A 17,927-nucleotide genomic window follows, 5' to 3' on the forward strand; every position below is an offset into this window, starting at 1 on the left:
CCCGCACCCCTACCACCTCCTCCCCTTCTCTTCTGGGATAGTCTCGACTCCGCCGGGGCGGGAGTGGGAGAGGAGGAGCCAGGACCGGACTGGAGGAGGGGGCGGCGCGTCCGGAGGCGCGGGGGGGGGGGACCGGCTGGAGCGGGGTGGGGAGGGGAAGGAAGGTCCCGCGGGTGGAGCGGGGGGGCGGGGGGCTGCGGAGCCGGTGGGTGAGGGTGCGGTGTCCGCGGGGACCCCGGGTCGCCCTCGGGCGGCGGAAGCCGGGCGCGCCCCTCTCCAGGCCAGGATCGGGGCGGGGCGCGCGGTATCCCCGCGGGGGGGTTCTGATCAGCCGGCGTCGCCGCCGCCAAAGTTTCCCGGAGGAGCCACGGCCGCCCTTCCTTGCCAGGCCCCGGGCGTGGGGACTAGCCGCCGGCGAGGACTGTTTCCGAGGACAGCGGGGCCCGCTCTCCAGCCAGACCCCGCGCCTCCATTGCGCCCAACTCGGATTCCCAACTTGGGAGGCGCCGCGGGCCTGCGCACGCGCGCGCCTTCCTCGCCGCCTCCTCCTCCTTCTCCTCGTCCTCCCCCAACTGGGGAGCAGGCTCCGGGCCGAGCCGGTGCAGAGACCCGCGCCCCGCGCGCTGACCCCCGGCTCCCGGCCCACCGCCTCCGCCCATGCCGACGCCCGCCGCCCGCCCGGTGCGCCCTCGCTCGAGGGCCAGCTAAGCGCGGGCCGGCGGCGGCGGCGAGAGGTGGGCCCGGCCCGGCGCTGCCCTCGACAGCGGCAAGTTTGGGAGTTGCACTAGTTTGCGGGGTGGGGGAGAGGCCGGGCGGGGGGCCATGGAGGAGGACCGGGGGTCGGCGCTGGCGGCCGAGTCGGCGCTGGAGAAGAACGTGGCGGAGCTGACCGTCATGGACGTGTACGACATCGCGTCGCTCGTGGGCCACGAGTTCGAGCGGGTCATCGACCAGCACGGCTGCGAGGCCATCGCGCGCCTCATGCCCAAGGTCGTGCGTGTCCTGGAGATCCTGGAGGTGCTGGTCAGCCGCCACCACGTCGCGCCCGAGCTGGACGAGCTGCGCCTCGAGCTGGACCGACTGCGCCTGGAGAGGATGGACCGCATCGAGAAGGAGCGGAAGCACCAGAAGGTGGGCGGTGGCCTCAGTCTGCCCATCCCGGCAACGTGGCCGCTGGGACCTAGGGGTCCTTCAGCATCGGGCAGCTGTAGGTGCACACGTGTGTATACAGGGAATAGACGAGAGGCGATCGGACTGGGTGAGGGAAGGAGGGAGGCCCCTGGCCCTCTTTTGCCCAGCCTGCGCACCCCCAGAGATGAAGAGTAGTTCTTTGGAGTCAGACGTGAGTTCCAGTCCCACCTTTACCACTTAATAGCCGTGTGACCTTGAGTAAGTTATTTAACCTCTCTGTGCTTTATTTCCTCACATATCAAATGGTGATACTAATAGGACCCGCCTTATAAAAATTAAACGGGATACTATCTAAAGTGCTTACATAATATTATTCTTTTCCAGAAATGAAATAAGCGCCCCTGCCCTTCAGTGTTACCCGAGAAGATGTGATACCGGGCCCCATTCTTCATCCCACTCCAGAACCCTCCAGAGCCAAGGGGATGTGACCTCCAGTCACTGAGCTTATTGACCGCCAGTCTCTGGGTTCTAATTTGCAAAAAGGAACCCTGAACCCTAGTCCAGGGTTCCTTCTAGTTTATTAACCTGAGGTGGTTTCCCCACCTCGATTTTACTCTGTGAGGTAGGGATTATTCTCTTCATTTTACAGATGAAGAAACTGAGGATCAGAGTGTGTGAGGGGGGGATTTGTCCCAAGGTAGTGCTGAGAGTCTCAGCCCCAGTGGAGGTAATTCTAGTGCCTCTTCCCCACCCTCTTTGAATTGGAGGAAGATGATTTGGGGCAGCTTTAAGGCTAAGCCTCTGCCTTGCGAACAAGCGCTGGGCTCATGAATCAGGGACTCCTCACTGGGCCGGGAGTCCAGACAAGGTGTCTGGGGAGAAGGAAGTGGGAGACATGTGGTTTCCTGCCCCAACCTCAGCCCAGGGACGCTCCCTTCAGACTGAGAATGGGAGGAAACGCTTTTCCTTGGGGGATCAGGGCGTCTGAGCAAACTCTGACTTGCTGTGTGGCCTCAGGAAATCCAGTTGGCCTCTCTGAAACTCTCTGGCCAGCCGTCGCTGTGTACTTTGAGGTCTGTGTCTTTTCAAGGAACAGAGCCCCGGCTGTGTTTGCAGTCTTAACCTAAGGGCAGACCCCTGGGTGATTAAGAGAACTAGTGTTTTGGAGGTTTGATTGTGTTTGTCCTCAAAGGTCCCTATGCCCTGGGGTCAGGTAGGAAATTCAAGCTCCCAAGCCTTAGGCAAAGTTTCCAGGATCACACTGGGAGCTTGAAAATGTCCTTGCCCTGTAATTAATGCCAAGATTCCCAGGAGCAGGGACTTGGGAGCTAGATAGCCTGGTTTCAAGCCCTGTCACTCATGGGCTGTGTGATCTTGGGCAAGTCACCTAGTCTCTCTGTACCTCAGTTTCCTCAGCTGTGAAATGGGGATAATAATAATACCTATCTCATAGGATTGTGGTGAGAATTAAAGTGCTCAGGACAAAATTTGGGCCATTTCGAGGGCCTTACCACTGTTAACTATTGTTTTTAGGCTGGGAGAGTTTTTCACCGAGGGCTCTTAGGCTGATATTGGAGACACCACCCCCACCCCAGATACCCCTACTCCTACCCCAGATCCTTCCATCTCTCCCGGGGGGTTGGGGAAGGAAGGGACCTTGAGATCCTCTCATACAACTGCCTCTTATTGACAGGGACTAAGGAACTTAGCCCAAGTCACACAAGAAGTCCTGGCACCTACGTCCCCACCCCTAGCACTTTAGTTCTTCCGCAGCTGGACTGGCAGACACCCTTGGGAGCCATTGGAGGCCACTAGGCCTGGAGTCAGGTGGAATTCCCAGCCAGCTGCACTTGTCACTTCTGGAATGCTATCAGCCAGGAAGTAAACACCAGTGTGTTCAAAGCCAGGGCTCATTTGTAAATACAGAGGACCATCTTTTCTAATTCGGAGGACAAAATCCTTTTTTTCCCTATCCCCGCTTCAGTCCCCTTTACTTCATATTCTTGGGATCGAGAGAGACTCGTCTGATTCCCCTCACCCCGTAAGCCTCAAAGGCTCTTCAAGGTGTTATTTCCACAGAAATCTTAGCATGTCCTTTGTCTTATCTGTCTATCCGTTCATTCCTCCCTCCCACCTTCCCTCCCTCCCTTCCTTCCTTTTTTTCTTCCTTCTCTCTCTCTTTCTTTTGACAAATATGGCTCCAGTAAAGCACGCACCCTCTCTTCCACCAACTCTTCCTCCCAAAAGATCCCCGGACTCAGTTCTGTTCATCACTCAGACCTAGGCCACAGTCTCATCATGTTCTACCTGGTTACTCCATCTGCAGCCTTGTTGACCGACTGCAGCTTGCAAAGTGCCTTTCGAGGTGACTTGGGTGATGCAAAGGGAAAGGAAAACCAGGTCCTCATCTCAGGCAGTGGGTGGGTAACAGGGAAGACAGGAAAAACACGCAAAGAGACTTTAGAAAGCAGTGGCTGTGCAGATACAAGTGCATATAATATAAACAGCATACGTTGTTCGTTTATTCATTCAACAGATATATTTATTGAGTACCTACTAATCGCCAGGCACTGTTCTGGCGACAGTGGTGACCACAACAGGTAAGGTCTTTGCCCTCAAGGACCTGACTTTCTAGTGCAGTGCTCTCCTATAGATATATAATGTCGCATGTCACATTGATAAAAAGACACAGATGAGGTTAATTTTTATTTTTTTGGCCGCACCAGCGACTGAACCCGGGCCCTTGGCAGTGAAAGCGCAGAGTTCTAACCACTGGACCGCCAGGGGATTCCCCAGATGAGGTTCATTTTAATAACATATCAAACCCAGTCGTTCCAAAATATTATTTCAACCTGTAATCAATGTAAAAAATTATTTTTTATTGAGATATAATTGACATATAACGTATTTGTTTTAGGCTTACATTATGATTTGACGTATGTACATATTGCAGAAGGATTACCACATAAGTTTAGTTAACATCCATCGCCACACATAGTTACAAAAAAATTATTAATAAGGTATTTGAGTGTTGAACCCTCACTGCATGTTTCAATTCAGACCAGCAGCATTTCAAGTGCTCAGCAGACACATGTGGCTAGTGGCTACTCTAATGGAATGGTGTGATTCTAGTGTGAGGAGATAGATTTTTTTTAACTTCTAAAAAATTTCAGCTTATGATAAGTACCATAAAGAAGATAAAACAGGGAACTATAAAAGAGACTGGCCAGGGATGGTGTCTAGTTGATGGGGCAGTCAGGAAGGCTTCCCTGAGGAGGTGGCATCTGAGCTGAGATCTGAATGAAGTGTAGGTGCCAGCCATAGAGAGATCTGGGGGAGGGGCATTCTAGGCAGGAGGTGCAGCAAGTGCAAATGCCCTGAGGTAGGAGTGAGCTTGGTGTGTGCAAGGAACAAAGAAGGCTGGTGTGACAAGAGCAGAGCGAGTGAGGAAAAGGGGTAGGAGATGAGGTCAGGGAGGTACAGGGGTCTGCTAATTCTGGGCCTCACAGGCCAGCGTAAGGAGTTAGAAGACAGTGCTGAGAGGAGGCTAACGAGGTGATCGGTCAGGGGCCACTTCCTGGAAGAGCCTTTTTAGCTGGTATCGAGGCAAGATCAAATTCTCCCTGGTCAGCTCAGAGGCAAGAACCAGCTCCCCCAGCATCAACTTTAACTTTAGTTCATTGAGAGAAGAAAAAAAAGAACTGAGGATTAAAGTCTGTATTCATCTATTGCTGCTATAACTAATTACCACAAACTTACTCAAAATCACACAAATTTATTATCACATTGGATACTATGATATTATGAATAATATCAGTATGGGTAATACTGGATAAAATTCTGGAGGTCAAAAGTCAGAAGCGAGTCTCACTTGGGTTAAAATCGAGTGTCAGGAAATACATTCCTGCGGGCACCTTTAGGGGAGAATCCATTTCCTTGCCTTTTGCAGCTCCTGGGAGCCACCTGTATCCTTTGACTTGTGACCCCTTCCTCCATCTTCAAAGTCATCAGCGTAGCATCTTCAAATCTCTAACTCTGATCTCTGCTTCGCGACCTGGGGAGCCAACCCTCGCCCCCTGCAGTGGAAGCACAGAGTCTTAACCACTGGACCACCAGGGAAGTCGCCACGTGGTCTCTGATTCTGCGCTTCCTGCCTCCTTTCACTTTTAAGGACCCTTGTGATTACATTGGGTCCATCTGGATAACCCAGGAGCATCTCCCCATCTCAGGGTCCTTAACTGAATCACATCTGCAAAATCCCTTTTGCCGTGTAAATTCGCATATTCTCAGGTTCCAGGGATTAGGATGTGGACCTCTCTGGGGACCATTGTTCCGCCTACCCCAGCCAGTTACACTTGAGATAGCACTGGGACCCTCTGTGTGCTCAGCCTGTGTCAGGTGGGAGCAGAGAGGACCAGGGCAAGAGGAGCCTGGTTCTGCTTCCAGCCCACACCTGCCTGTGGGAAGGTCCTGTGGCTACTTCATCATTCCACCACCACTCTCGCCCTCTGGCCCCACCCTTCACCTCCCCTGGTGACCTTGAAGCAGCTGTGCGAATACTTAGTTATTCCCTCTCATTTCCCCAGTGCAGCAGGCTTCCTGACAAAGGAGATGGGATTTAGGCACCTATTTAAAAGATGAAAGGAGGCGATGCTGACATCCGGCCACCTGGGCCAGCTTGGAATGGGCTGTAGGAGGACCAGAAATCAGCAGACATATGTTTAGCACTTTCTGGGTACTGGGCCCTATTCCAAACATCTACATATATTAACCATTTAATCCTCATGACACCCCCCGGGGGTAGATAAAACACTGTATTCCTCATTTCCAAGGTACCCTAAGGTTGAATAACTTGTCCAAGATCAGCTAGTGAGTGGCGGAAACAGAGTTCAAGCTCAGGTCAACAGGCTCCAGTATCCATGCTTTAAACCAGCATTCTATACAGTTTATGATTCTACAAAATATCTCTCTTTTTTTTTGATAACGGTTTTACTGAATATAATTCACATACCATACAATTCACCCATTCAAAGCATACAATTCAGTGGTTTTTAGTTTATTCACAGAGCTGTGCAGCCATTACTACAATCAATTTTAGAACATTTTCATTACTCCGAAAAGAAAACACAGACTCTTTAACAGTCATTCCTCACTCCCTGCCAACCCTTCTGCCGCTAGAAAGCTGCCAGTGTGCTTTCTGTATCTATGGATTTACCTATTATGGACATTTCCCATCAATGGAGTCAAGCACTGTGTGCCCTTTTGTGACCAGCTGCTTTTGCTCAGCATCATGTTTTCAAGGTTCATCCAAATTGTAGCATATGTCAGTATGTCATCCCTTTTTGCCTGAATCATATTCCAGATACACCACATTTTATTCATCTTTTCATCAACTGATGGACATTTGGGTGGTTTCTACCTTTTGGCGATTATGAATAGTGCTCCTCTGAACATTCATGTACCTGTTTTTGTGTGGACACGTGTTTTCATTTCTCAGACCCTACAAGTGGAATTGGAGGGTCATAGGGCAACTATGTTTAACTGACTGAGGAACTGCCAGACTGTTTTCCACAGCGGCTGCACCATTTTACATTCTTACCAGCAATGCACAGGGTTCCAGTTTCTTCACATTCCTGCCAACACTTGTTATTATGTGTTTCTCTGATTACAGCCATCCACAAAATAACTTTTATAGACATCTTGTTTATCCTCACATTCAACCCTGTGAGCCTTTATTTTTTTTTTTATTTTTTTACTGAAATACAGTTGACACAATATTATATTAGCCTCAGGTGTGCTATACAGTGATTTAACATTTGCATACATTGTGAAATGATCACCAAGATAAGTCTAGTAACCATCTGTCCCTGTACAAAGTTGTTACAATACTACTGACCACATTCCTTATGCTGTATATTACATCCCTGTGGCTTATTTATTTTGTAACTGGAGGTTTGTACCTCTTAATCCCTTTCACCTATTTCACTCCCCCTCCAGCGCCTCCCGTCTGGCAACCACCTGTTAGTTCTCTGTATCTAAGAATGTTTTCATTTTGTTCGTTTGGTTTGTTTTTTAGAGTCCACAAATAAGTGAGATCGTATGGTATTTGTCTTTCTCTGTCTGACTTATTTCACTTCGCATAATACTCTCTGGGTCCATACATGTTGTTACAAATGGCAAGATTTCATTCTTTCTTATGGCTGAGTAGCATTCCATTGTATATATGTGCTACATCTTCTTTATCCACTCGTCTGTTGATGGACACTTAGGTCGCTTCCATGTCTTGACTATTGTAAATAATGAATGCTACTGTAAACATAGGGGGGCATGTATCTTTTCAAATTAGTGTTTGTTTTCTTCACTGTGAGCTTTTATAGTAGGGCTCCCCAACTAAGGGAAACAGCCTCAGATTTGTAAAGTGAGTCGTCCAAGTCTGCTTGAAGAGATTCCTGTTTCAGATATACAGGGAGCTCCGGGGCCAGGTGGTGTCCCTGGGATCTTTGCAGCCTCTTTCTCCCTTGGAGAGAGGTTTGTCTTGATGGAGGGTCTGTCCGAAGATCAGGGACATGACCTCCCTAGATAGATTGGTATGTTTGGGTCCCTGCAGCCTGGGGCTGCCCCTCCACCCTCTCTCTCCTGTCTAGATAGTTAGAAGGTACAGTTCCAATGCCATTGTTGTCTTCAGGGCACTTCTAACTTGACCAGGTCCTAAATGCATAAATGCACACCTTGCCCAGAGGAAGGACACCTTCTTTTTTTCGTAAAGTTGCCATGTGGGCTACTGATGGCCTGATCTGCCCACCTGCCGATGCTTGGTTCTCATGGAGAAGGGAACAACCCAAAGCCCCAGCAACCCTGAGCTGCTCCCGAGGGTCAGGGGGGTAAGGCTGCTGCCCTGGGCAGGCTGTGACCCCACTCCGGCCCCTCTCCCCCGCAGGAGCTGGAGCTGGTGGAGGACGTGTGGCGAGGGGAAGCGCAAGACCTCCTTTCCCAGATCGCCCAGCTGCAGGAGGAGAACAAGCAGCTCATGACCAACCTCTCGCACAAGGACGTCAGCTTCTCCGAGGAGGAGTTCCAGAAGCATGAAGGTAAGAGGAGGGGCCAGCGCGGGAGGTGAGGGGAAGGCTCTTCCACTGCCACCACCGGCATCACCAGTGACAGGAGCGTGGTCCCCAAGCAATGGTGTCTCATGTCACCATCACTCTGCCCGAGAGACACTGTGTAGCCTGGTTTAGAGGTGATGAAACCGAGAGGTTCATTTGACAAATTGTTCGAGAGTCCTCACTTTTCCAGCCTCTTCTCTAGGCACTGGGTATACACATTGGGCAAGACAAAGCCACTGCCCTCGGGAGGCTTACATTCTAGTGCAGAGGAGATAGGTGATAACTATGTAAACAGACAGATGACACAGTTCCAGATTCTGACCAGGGTTATGGAAGAACTAAAAATCTGGGGGGGATATGATAGGGGTGGCTTGGTGGGGTGCTTCTTTGGATATGGTGATCAAGGAGGGCCTCTCTGATGAGGTGACATTTGAGCCCTAATGAAGTCATGGAGTGAGCCATGCAAATATCTTGCGGGGAAAGCAGGTGCAAAGGCCCTGGGGCATGACTGTTTATGGAAACCAAGGAGACCAGTGTCACAGAAGATGATCAAGGCCAAGGGTGGTTAAAGATGAGGTCAGTGGGGTCAGCAGGGGTCAGATCACATAGCCCCTTAGAGGCCAAGGTTTGGATTTTATTCTAAGTGTGCTGGGAAGAAAGTTGAGGTGCTTGTCACGGGTACACGTTTAACAATGAGCAACCCAGGGTGGCCACCCAGATCTGAATGGTGCTGGAGTCCCCCTACTGTCATTCATCCTACGAACAGTTATCTAGAAGCTTGACTCCAGGCCTTCTGCTGGTGCTAGAGAAGCAAAAACAGACAGAGGGCCTTGGTCTGGGCCCCCGTGGGCTGCATCAGCTGTGGGCCCCCCAGCAGCCTCCTCCTCATTCAGAAGCTGGCCCTGATCGCAAGGAATCTCAGGCCCAACTCTTTAGTCTGGGTAAACTTCCTGGGTCCCTATACAAGCCCCCTCCTCACGTTTGTTGGGAAGGGGGTGGACTTCCGTGGGGGCCTGAAGTTCAGAACTCGTGTTTACCACTCTGTGAGGATAAAGTAGAACACTGTATAAGGACTGTAGGGACCAAGGAAAAAGGAAATGTTTGATCTGGGTGCTGGCATCCTCTTTTCCTTGGGTTTCCTTTGTTGAGATGTGAGTCGTGCAGTGAAAACAAAAGTCGTAGCGGTGATAAGTGTTGGTGCTAGAGCCAGACTGCCCGGTGTGAATCCTAACCCAGTACTCACTGGCTGAGTGACCTTGATCAAGTCACTTGACCTTGGTGTGCCTTAAGTGCCCCATGTAGAAATGGGGGAAATAACCATATCTCCCTGATAAAGTTGTTGTGAGGATTAAATGAATTAATACGTGTAAACTGAATAGTACCTGGTGCCCACACTCAGCAAGTGTTAACTGTTGTTAGTATGAGCTGTTGTTATCGAATCCAATCTCCTCTTTGAAAAGAGGAGGAAAACAGGCTGAGAGGGTTCATCCGTCCTCTTTATGGCTTAGTAACACTCCGTTGTCTGTTTGGACCACGTTTCATTTATCTATTCATCCACCGATGGACGCTGAGTTGTTTCCAACTTTTGGCTATTGTGAAGAGTGCCGCTGTGAAGGTTCTGGTACCTTCATGTTTTTGTGTGGACATGTGTTTTCGGTGCTTTGAGGTATATACCTCGGCATGGAATTGCTGAGTCCTGTGGTAACTCTGTTGAACTTAGTGAGGTGCCCACAGCCATCGTTGTTTTTTAAATGTTAGTCGTCTCCCTAATTAATATCGTTTGGAATCCTACCTTATGGTCTGGTGGTTTTTATTTTATTTTGTTTATTTATTTATTAATATTTACTATTTATTTGGTTGCGCTGGGCCTTAGTTGCGGCTTGCCGGCTCCTTAGTTGCGGCATGTGAACTCTTAGTTGTGGCACACATGTGGGATCTAGTTACCTGACCAGGGATCGAACCCGGGCCCCCTGCATTGGGAGCGTGGAGTCTTATCCACTGCGCCACCAAGGATGTCCCTATAGCCATCTTTTGGTCTGCGACATTTCTGCAGGGCACCCAGAGGCCTCCAGGGGTGACCTTGGAACTCCCCCTGCCTACCCCAGTGACGCCCTGGAGGCCGCAGGTCCCCCAGGCACGGGCCTGAACACCCTAAGCCGCTTCCTCGGCGCTTGGTTGCATGTGTGTGCACACGGCACCCCCCGTGTGGGAGAGCTTGGCCTCGGCTCTCTGCATCCCTGCTGAGCTCTTCATCAGACAGCCCACACGGGTGCCATCTGAGACGCACTTAATTGGCATCTCGCGTGGGTCCAGCTCCCGGGGGTGAGCTCGGGGAGCCTCCGGTATTCAGCTCGACAGCAGCCCTCACCCGAGTGGAGAAACTGGGCAGATGCCAGGAATGCCTTTCACAGTTATTTTTATTTTGCCTGGGAAGCCATGGGAACACAATAAGGGCAAACGCATGTCTTCCACCTGTGAGAGGAACAGACACTGGGCCGAGGGGTCCCTGGGAGGAGGTGCAGCCCATGAAGTTAGACTGTGTGTCTGGCCCCACTTAGGCAGTGGGGCAAGGCCTAGGTGCAAACACAGGATTTAGGGGGGTGAGTGGGCTGAGATGCCCGCTTAGAACAGCCAGCCCTGCCCGGAACAGCGCTGCTTTCTCAGCCATTAATACTGGGCACGGCAACGTAGAGAACAAACGTATGGCTACCAAGGGGGGAAGGGGGAGTAGAATGAATTGGGAGAATGGGATTGACACATATACACCACTGTGTATAAAATAGACAACTAATGAGAACCTACTGTAGAGCACAGGGAACTCGACTCAGTACTCTGTGGTGACCTAAAAGGGAAGCAAATCCAAAAAAGAGGGGATATATGTGTACGTAGAGCTGATTCACTTTACTATACAGCAGAAACGAACACAACAGTGTAAAGCAACCCTACTCCAATAAAAATTAATTTAAAAAAAAAAGAAAAAAAAATACTGGGCAGTGCGCTCAGAGCACCTGCCAGTCTCCTGTCTCCCCGTCCCTGGAAGTCTCCAGATTAAAAAGCACTTCCCTACTTCTTGTATTTGGAAATCGTCTCGTCAGCACTTGGAAACTACTAGTTAGCACATGTGGAGATGAATTACAGCTATGGAAGCAGTTGGACTGGGGGCATGGGGGTGCAGAGATACACTCAAGCGTCTGGAAAAAAATTCTTGGGCTCTGGACAAACAACTCTGTCACAGGAGAGGATGAAAACTGACCACGTATCCATTTTCGGAAGGGCAGCTGAGAACAGCACCGTCCAGAAAAAACGTAAGGCAAGCCACAGATGTGACTCTGATTTTTCTAGGTGTGGCATTAAAAGAAAGTAAAAAGCACAGGTGAAAGTAATTTCATTAATATTTTTATTTAAACCGGTAGATCCAAGATATCATCCTTCAACATGTAATCAATTTAAAAATTATCAGTTGGGGGCTTCCCTGGTGGTGCAGTGGTTGAGAGTCCGCCTGCCAATGCAGGGGACATGGGTTCGTGTCCCGGTCCGGGAAGATCCCACATGCCGCGGAGCGGCTGGGCCTGTGAGCCATGGCCGCTGAGCCTGCGCGTCCGGAGCCTGTGCTCCGCAACGGGAGAGGCCACAACACTGAGAGGCCCGCGTACCGCAAAACAAACAAACAAACAAACAAAAATTATCAGTTGGGGGGAATTCCCTGGTGGTCTAGTGGTTAGGACTCTGTGCTTTCACTGCTGAGGGCCTGGGTTCAATCCCTGGTCAGGGACCTAAAATCCTGCAAGCCGCATGGTGCAGCCGAAAGAAATAAATAAAAATTTAAAAAATTTAAAATAAAAATTATCAGTAGGGTATTTTGCATTTTTTTCATATTAAGTCTTTGAAATCTGGTGGGTTATTCATTTATATATAATAAAATATATATGTGTGTGTTTTACTGTGGTAACATACACGTAAAATTTCTCATCTTAAGCTGGGACAAAGTGAGAGAGTGGCATGGACATATACACACTACCAAATGTAAAATCGATAGCTAGTGGGAAGCAGCTGCATAGCACAGGGAGATCAGCTCCGTGCTTTGTGACCACCTAGAGGGGTGGGATAGGGAGGGTGGGAGGGAGGGAGATGCAAGAGGGAAGAGATATGGAGACATATGTATAGGTATAACTGATTCACTTTGTTATAAAGCAGAAGCTAACATACCATTGTAAAGCAATTGTACTCTAATAAAGAGGTTAAAAAAATTTTCTCATCTTAACCATTTCTAAGTGTATAGTGCAGCCGCGTTAAGAACGTTCGCATTGTTGTACAACCAGACTCTGGAACTCATCTTGCAAATGTAAACCTCTGTCCCCATTAAACAATAACTCTCCATTGCTCCCTCCCCCAGCCCCTGGCAACTGGCATCCTCCTTTCTGTCTCTATAATTTTGACTACTCCAGGTAGCTCACGTAAGTGGAATCATACAATATGTGTCTTTTTGTGACTGGTTTATTTCACTGAGCATAATGTCCTTGAGTTTCATCCATGTTGTAGTTGTGTCAGAATTGCAATAATATCCCATTGTATGGATAGACCACATTTTGTTGATCTACCCATCCATTGATGGCTGATGTGTATTTTACATTTTCAGCACATGTCCATTTGGACGTGCCCTATCTCAGGTGCTCCGTTGCCACTAGTGGCTGCTGAGTTGGACACACAGAGCTAGAATATTCTTGGAGATGTGCCTGGGTAGAGCAGTCCATTATAAGGGGAATGGGCTGTGGAGTGAGGTGGACCTGAGTTTCAATCTCAGACCCACTCTTACCAATGGGTCACCTTGTTCCCATCCTCAGGTTCCTCACCTGTAAGGTGGGTGTGGCAACTCCTGACGCCCAGGACTGTTGAGAAAAATATATACAGCATCAAACGCAGAACTAGTCCATGAAAGATAGCCCTGAGGGCAATTACGTCGCTTTTGTCCTACCAGTTGAACCTTTTGTGGGACCCGAGAGTGGCCGATTTGAATTTCACCTCAATAGAAATCGTCTGTGCACCTTCTATATAGGACTTTCTCCGTATGCTTGCTGTATTCGTTTCCTGGGGCCACTGTAACAAATGACCACAAACTGGGAGGCTTCAAACAAAGAAATGTATTCTCTCACAGATCTGGAGGCCAGGGGTCCAAAGTCAAGGTGTCAGCAGGGCTGTGCTGCCTCCAAAGGTTCTAGGGGAGGAAGCTCCCTGCCTCTCCCTGGTGGCACCTCTTGGCTTGTGGCTGCATCACTCCAAACTCTGTGTTGTCACGTGGCCTCCTCTGTGTGTCGGACTCTCCCTCTCCTTTCTCTTATAAGGACCCAGTCATTGGATTTAGGGCCCACCCTCATTTAGCCTGACCTCCCCTTAACTTAATTACATCTGCAAAGACCTATTTTCAAGTAAGGTCACATTCTGAGGTTCCAGGTGGATGTGAAGTTTGAGGGGACATTATTCTCTCCAGTACACTTGCTGATCACGTAAGGAGCTTGGGCTGTGAGACTTTGACAGGCAGTAGAGTGGTCGCACGAGTGTGGATTCTGGGGACTTCCCTGGTGGCGCAGTGGTTAAACCTCCTTGCTCCCCATACAGGGGGCCCGGGTTTGATCCCTGCTCAGGGAACTAGAGCCCACATGCTGCAACTAAGGCCCAGCGCAAGCAAATAAATAAATAAAGATTGTTTAAAAAGTACTATGAACAAAAGATGGTCTGTCCACGTAATGGGATATCATTCAGCCATAAAGAGGAATAAAGCACTGATACACACCACCACGTGAAAGAAAAAAAAAAAAAAAGTGTGGATCCTAGAGCCAGACTGCCGGAGCTTGAATCCTGGTATTAGCTGTGTGGCCTTGTAAAAGTTAACAAGCTACTGTGCACCTCAGGTTCACGGGCTATACAAGGCCGGCATCAGGGGTCCTACTTCGTAAAGTATTCTGAGGACAAAATGAGTTAAGCTCTGCTTATGTCAGCATCTTCAAGAAGGAGACCTGAGGCGAAGATGTTCCTCTGCAGGTGACTTATTAAGGAAGCAGCCCTAGAAAAGACTACAGGGGAAGTGAAGGGATCAGGACGGGGAAAGGAGGAAGCCCAATAGAGTCCATGCAGGGCAGCGAGCTCTGGAGTGGGAGTCACGCCTCAGAGTTGCCCTGCCCTTAGGCACGGGGCCTGGACTTTCTTACAGAGCCTGCCAGCCAGGGAGCCCAGGGTGCCTGGTCAGTAGCAAAAGCACACTGAAGAGGGGCGAGGGGTGAACACGGGGATCCGAGGGGGTCTGAGCACCACTTCTTCCACGGTGAGCGCTGAGCCCAGTAGCTGGTGACGGCAGGTGCTTGATAAACATTGGTGATCATCACCATCCAGTATCAAAGGCACTTTCCTGGCTCTGGGGGAGTGAAAAATGTGTGGGTCTGGTACTAAGAGACCCGGATTATGCTCCAAATGGCCACTAACTAGCAGATTTGGGGCAAGCGGCTCAATCTTCTCAGGGTGTTTTCTTCTTGCAGAGATTGAGGGGGACAGACAATGTGGGGTTGTGGGTGTTGGTGATTGTTTTGGTCTTTAACAATAGAAACTATTACATATTCATTCATGTTGTAAAAGTTGAAACAAAACTCAAGAAAAATATGAAAATTCCCTTTGCCTCCTTCTCACTCACCAGAAGGAAAACCATCCCTTTCTATGCATTTACACACATATTCCATGTGCATGTTGTTTTTGTTTTGTTTGTTTTGTTTTGTTTTTGCGGTACGCGGGCCTCTCACTGTTGTGGCCTCTCCCGTTGCGGAGCACAGGCTCCAGACACGCAGGCTCAGCGGCCATGGCTCACGGTCCCAGCCGCTCTGCGGCATGTGAGATCTTCCCGGACCAGGGCACGAACCTGTGTCCCCTGCATCGGCAGGTGGACTCCCAACCACTGCGCCACCAGGGAAGCCTGCATGTTGTTTTTAAATAAGAAAAAGCTCCTACAGTGCTGGCATTGACATTTCAGGGAATGTGTTTTGTTTTTAAGATAAAAGGGATTATGCTGTATGGATTGTCACTTGCCTTTTTTTTTTTTAACAAATTAAAATTATGTATTTACTATTTGGATTGCCCTTTTAGAAAAATTGACAAGCGAGTCACAGAACATAAAATTAACAGTTTTAATTCTTTTTTTTTTTTTTTTTTTTTTTGCGGTATGCGGGCCTCTCACTGTTGTGGCCTCTCCCGTTGTGGAGCACAGGCTCCGGACGCGCAGGCTCAGCGGCCATGGCTCACTGGCCCAGCCGCTCCGCGGCATGTGGGATCTTCCCGGACCGGGGTACGAACCTGTGTCCCCTGCATCGGCAGGCGGACTCTCAACCACTGCGCCACCAGGGAAGCCCAAATTAACAGTTTTAAAGCATACAATTCAGTAGCATTTAGTACATCATTTAATGTATTTATTATGTTGTGCCATCATCACCTCTATTTAGCTCCAGAACATTTTCACCACCTGCAAAGGAGACCCTGCACCCACAGCAGTCACTCCCCAATCCCTCCTCCCCGCTGCCTTTGGTAACCTCTAGTCTACTTTCTGTCTCTATGGATTTACCTACTCTGGACATTTCATATAAGTGGACTCATACAATATGTGGCCTTTTGTGTCTGGCTTCTTTCACTCAGCATCATGTTTTCAAGGTTCATCCACATTGTGGCCTGTGTCAGTGCTTCATTTCTTTTTACGGTTGAATAATATTCCATCATTTGGATAGATCACATTTTTTTAATCCATACATCTGCTGATGGACATTTGAGTTACTTCCATCTTTTGGCCATTGTAAATAGTGCTGCAGTGACTCTGTCACTTGTCTTTTGCTTTTTTTTTAAAAAAAGGTCAAGGGCCTCCCTGGTGGCGCAGTGGTTAAGAGTCCGCCTGCCGATGCAGGGGATACGGGTTCGTGCCCCAGTCTGGGAGGATCCCATATGCCGCGGAGCGGCTGGGCCCGTGAGCCATGGCCGCTGGGCCTGCGCATCCGGAGCCTGTGCTCCGCAACGGGAGAGGCCACAACAGTGAGAGGCCCGCATACCGCAAAAAAAAATAAAAAAATAAAAAAATAAAAAATAAATTAAAAAAAGGTCAAGTTTTGGGCTTCCCTGGTGGCGCAGTGGTTGAGAGTCTGCCTGCCGATGCAGGGGACACGGGTTCGTGCCCTGGTCCGGGAATATCCCACATGCCGCAGAGCGGCTGGGCCCGTGAGCCATGGCCGCTGAGCCTGCGTGTCCGGAGCCTGTGCTCCGCAACAGGAGAGGCCACAACAGTGAGAGGCCCGTGTACCGCAAAAAAAAAAAAAAAAGAAAAAGGATAGAGCCCAGACCACGGCAGTTAAAGCCCGGAATCCTAACCACTAGGCCAGCAGGGAACTCTCAATATTGGACTGATTTTAAACTTCTGCCTTCTGGAACTTTGAGAAAATAAATTTCTGATGCTCTTAGCTACCAAAATTTGTTGGTTATTTGTTACAGCAGCACATGAAACTAATACAGCATCCATCCTCACGTTCCTTAATTCACCAAAGCCCTGAGCAGACACCTACTGTGTGCCAAGCACTATGCTAGTCCAGGGAATACACAGTGAATAGGTTAGGCAAGGTCTTGCCTCCTGGGCTGACCGTATACTTGGGGGACGAGGGGCAGGGAGAACAGACAACAAACAAGTAAGTAACAGACAACACCCTTTGAGCACCTGCTGTGTACCAGACATCTTCTTCAATATTGGCTTCATGTGTATTAACGAGCAATCCTCGCAGCAGCCCTATGGGGTAGGTACTGTTATTCCCATTTTAGAGATGTGGAAACTGAGGCACAGGTTGGGTAGCCCAAAGCCACACAATTAATAAATGGGAGAACCAGTGTTTGATCTCCAGAGCCGACCCTCTGAATCACTATGCAGTATCATCTTTCATTAGATGAAAGGATGTACCAGACACTTAGCCATTGTAAAAAGTGAGGGGATGGACGGGGTGGGAGGAGGGGGCTACTTGGAGGGTGGTGGTCAGGGAAGGAGAGGCCTCTGGGAGGAGGTGACTTTGAGCTGAGACCTGAGAATCAAGGGGAGCCAGCCTGGGGGAGGTTGGTAGGAAGGGACTTGCGGAAGCTGGAAACAGCAAATGCCCTGCGGTGGGGATGAGCAGGGGAAGGATGGAGGGGCGGACGAGCAGAGATGAGTCCAGGAGGAGGTGGGGGCAGGTTCATCTCGGTGGGGAGCCGCCAGATGGTTTAAGCAGGGGAGGGAGGTGGACGCACCCACGGGTCCCTCTCACCCCACCCCAGGCATGTCGGAGCGGGAGCGGCAGGTGATGAAGAAGCTGAAGGAGGTGGTGGACAAACAGCGCGACGAGATCCGCGCCAAGGATCGGGAGCTCGGGCTGAAGAACGAGGATGTCGAGGCTGTAAGTGCTGAGCCCCGGCCCTGTGTCCGCCCTCCCGGCCAGTGGGTACCAGCACGAGATGGGATCCTCCCCTCAGGAAGCGCCCCTTCTCCCTGTCGGTCTCACTCCATGGGCTCCGTGGGGTGGGGATCCTGCTTACGGTTTGAGAGGCCCAGCCCTGAAACAGTTGACATGCGGAGGACCCTCGGCTGAGGCTTCACTGGAGCGGTAGGAGGGAACATGGCACTGCCCAGTGACCTGACTCTTTCCACACACCGAG

The 17,927-nt window shown here is 50.0% G+C and overlaps 1 protein-coding gene across 2 annotated transcripts in view; it reads left to right on the forward strand.

Annotated features, from left to right (window-relative positions):
* The first annotated feature begins 222 nt into the window (after nt 1–222).
* The window catches only part of RILPL1 (Rab interacting lysosomal protein like 1), a 40,154-nt gene continuing 22,449 nt past the window's right edge, over nt 223–17,927 (forward strand). Inside the window, exons 1-3 of one of the 2 annotated variants that reach the window (XM_060118457.1) lie at nt 223–1,131; nt 8,069–8,219; nt 17,550–17,668. In XM_060118457.1, the coding sequence (XP_059974440.1) occupies nt 823–1,131; nt 8,069–8,219; nt 17,550–17,668 (579 nt within the window). In that variant the 5' untranslated portion in view covers nt 223–822. The remainder of the gene's footprint in view (nt 1,132–8,068; nt 8,220–17,549; nt 17,669–17,927) is intronic. The other variant, XM_060118456.1, reaches the window with a different exon arrangement.

This window comes from Mesoplodon densirostris, chromosome 15 (assembly GCF_025265405.1).
Source record: "Mesoplodon densirostris isolate mMesDen1 chromosome 15, mMesDen1 primary haplotype, whole genome shotgun sequence".
Lineage (NCBI taxonomy): Eukaryota > Metazoa > Chordata > Mammalia > Artiodactyla > Ziphiidae > Mesoplodon > Mesoplodon densirostris.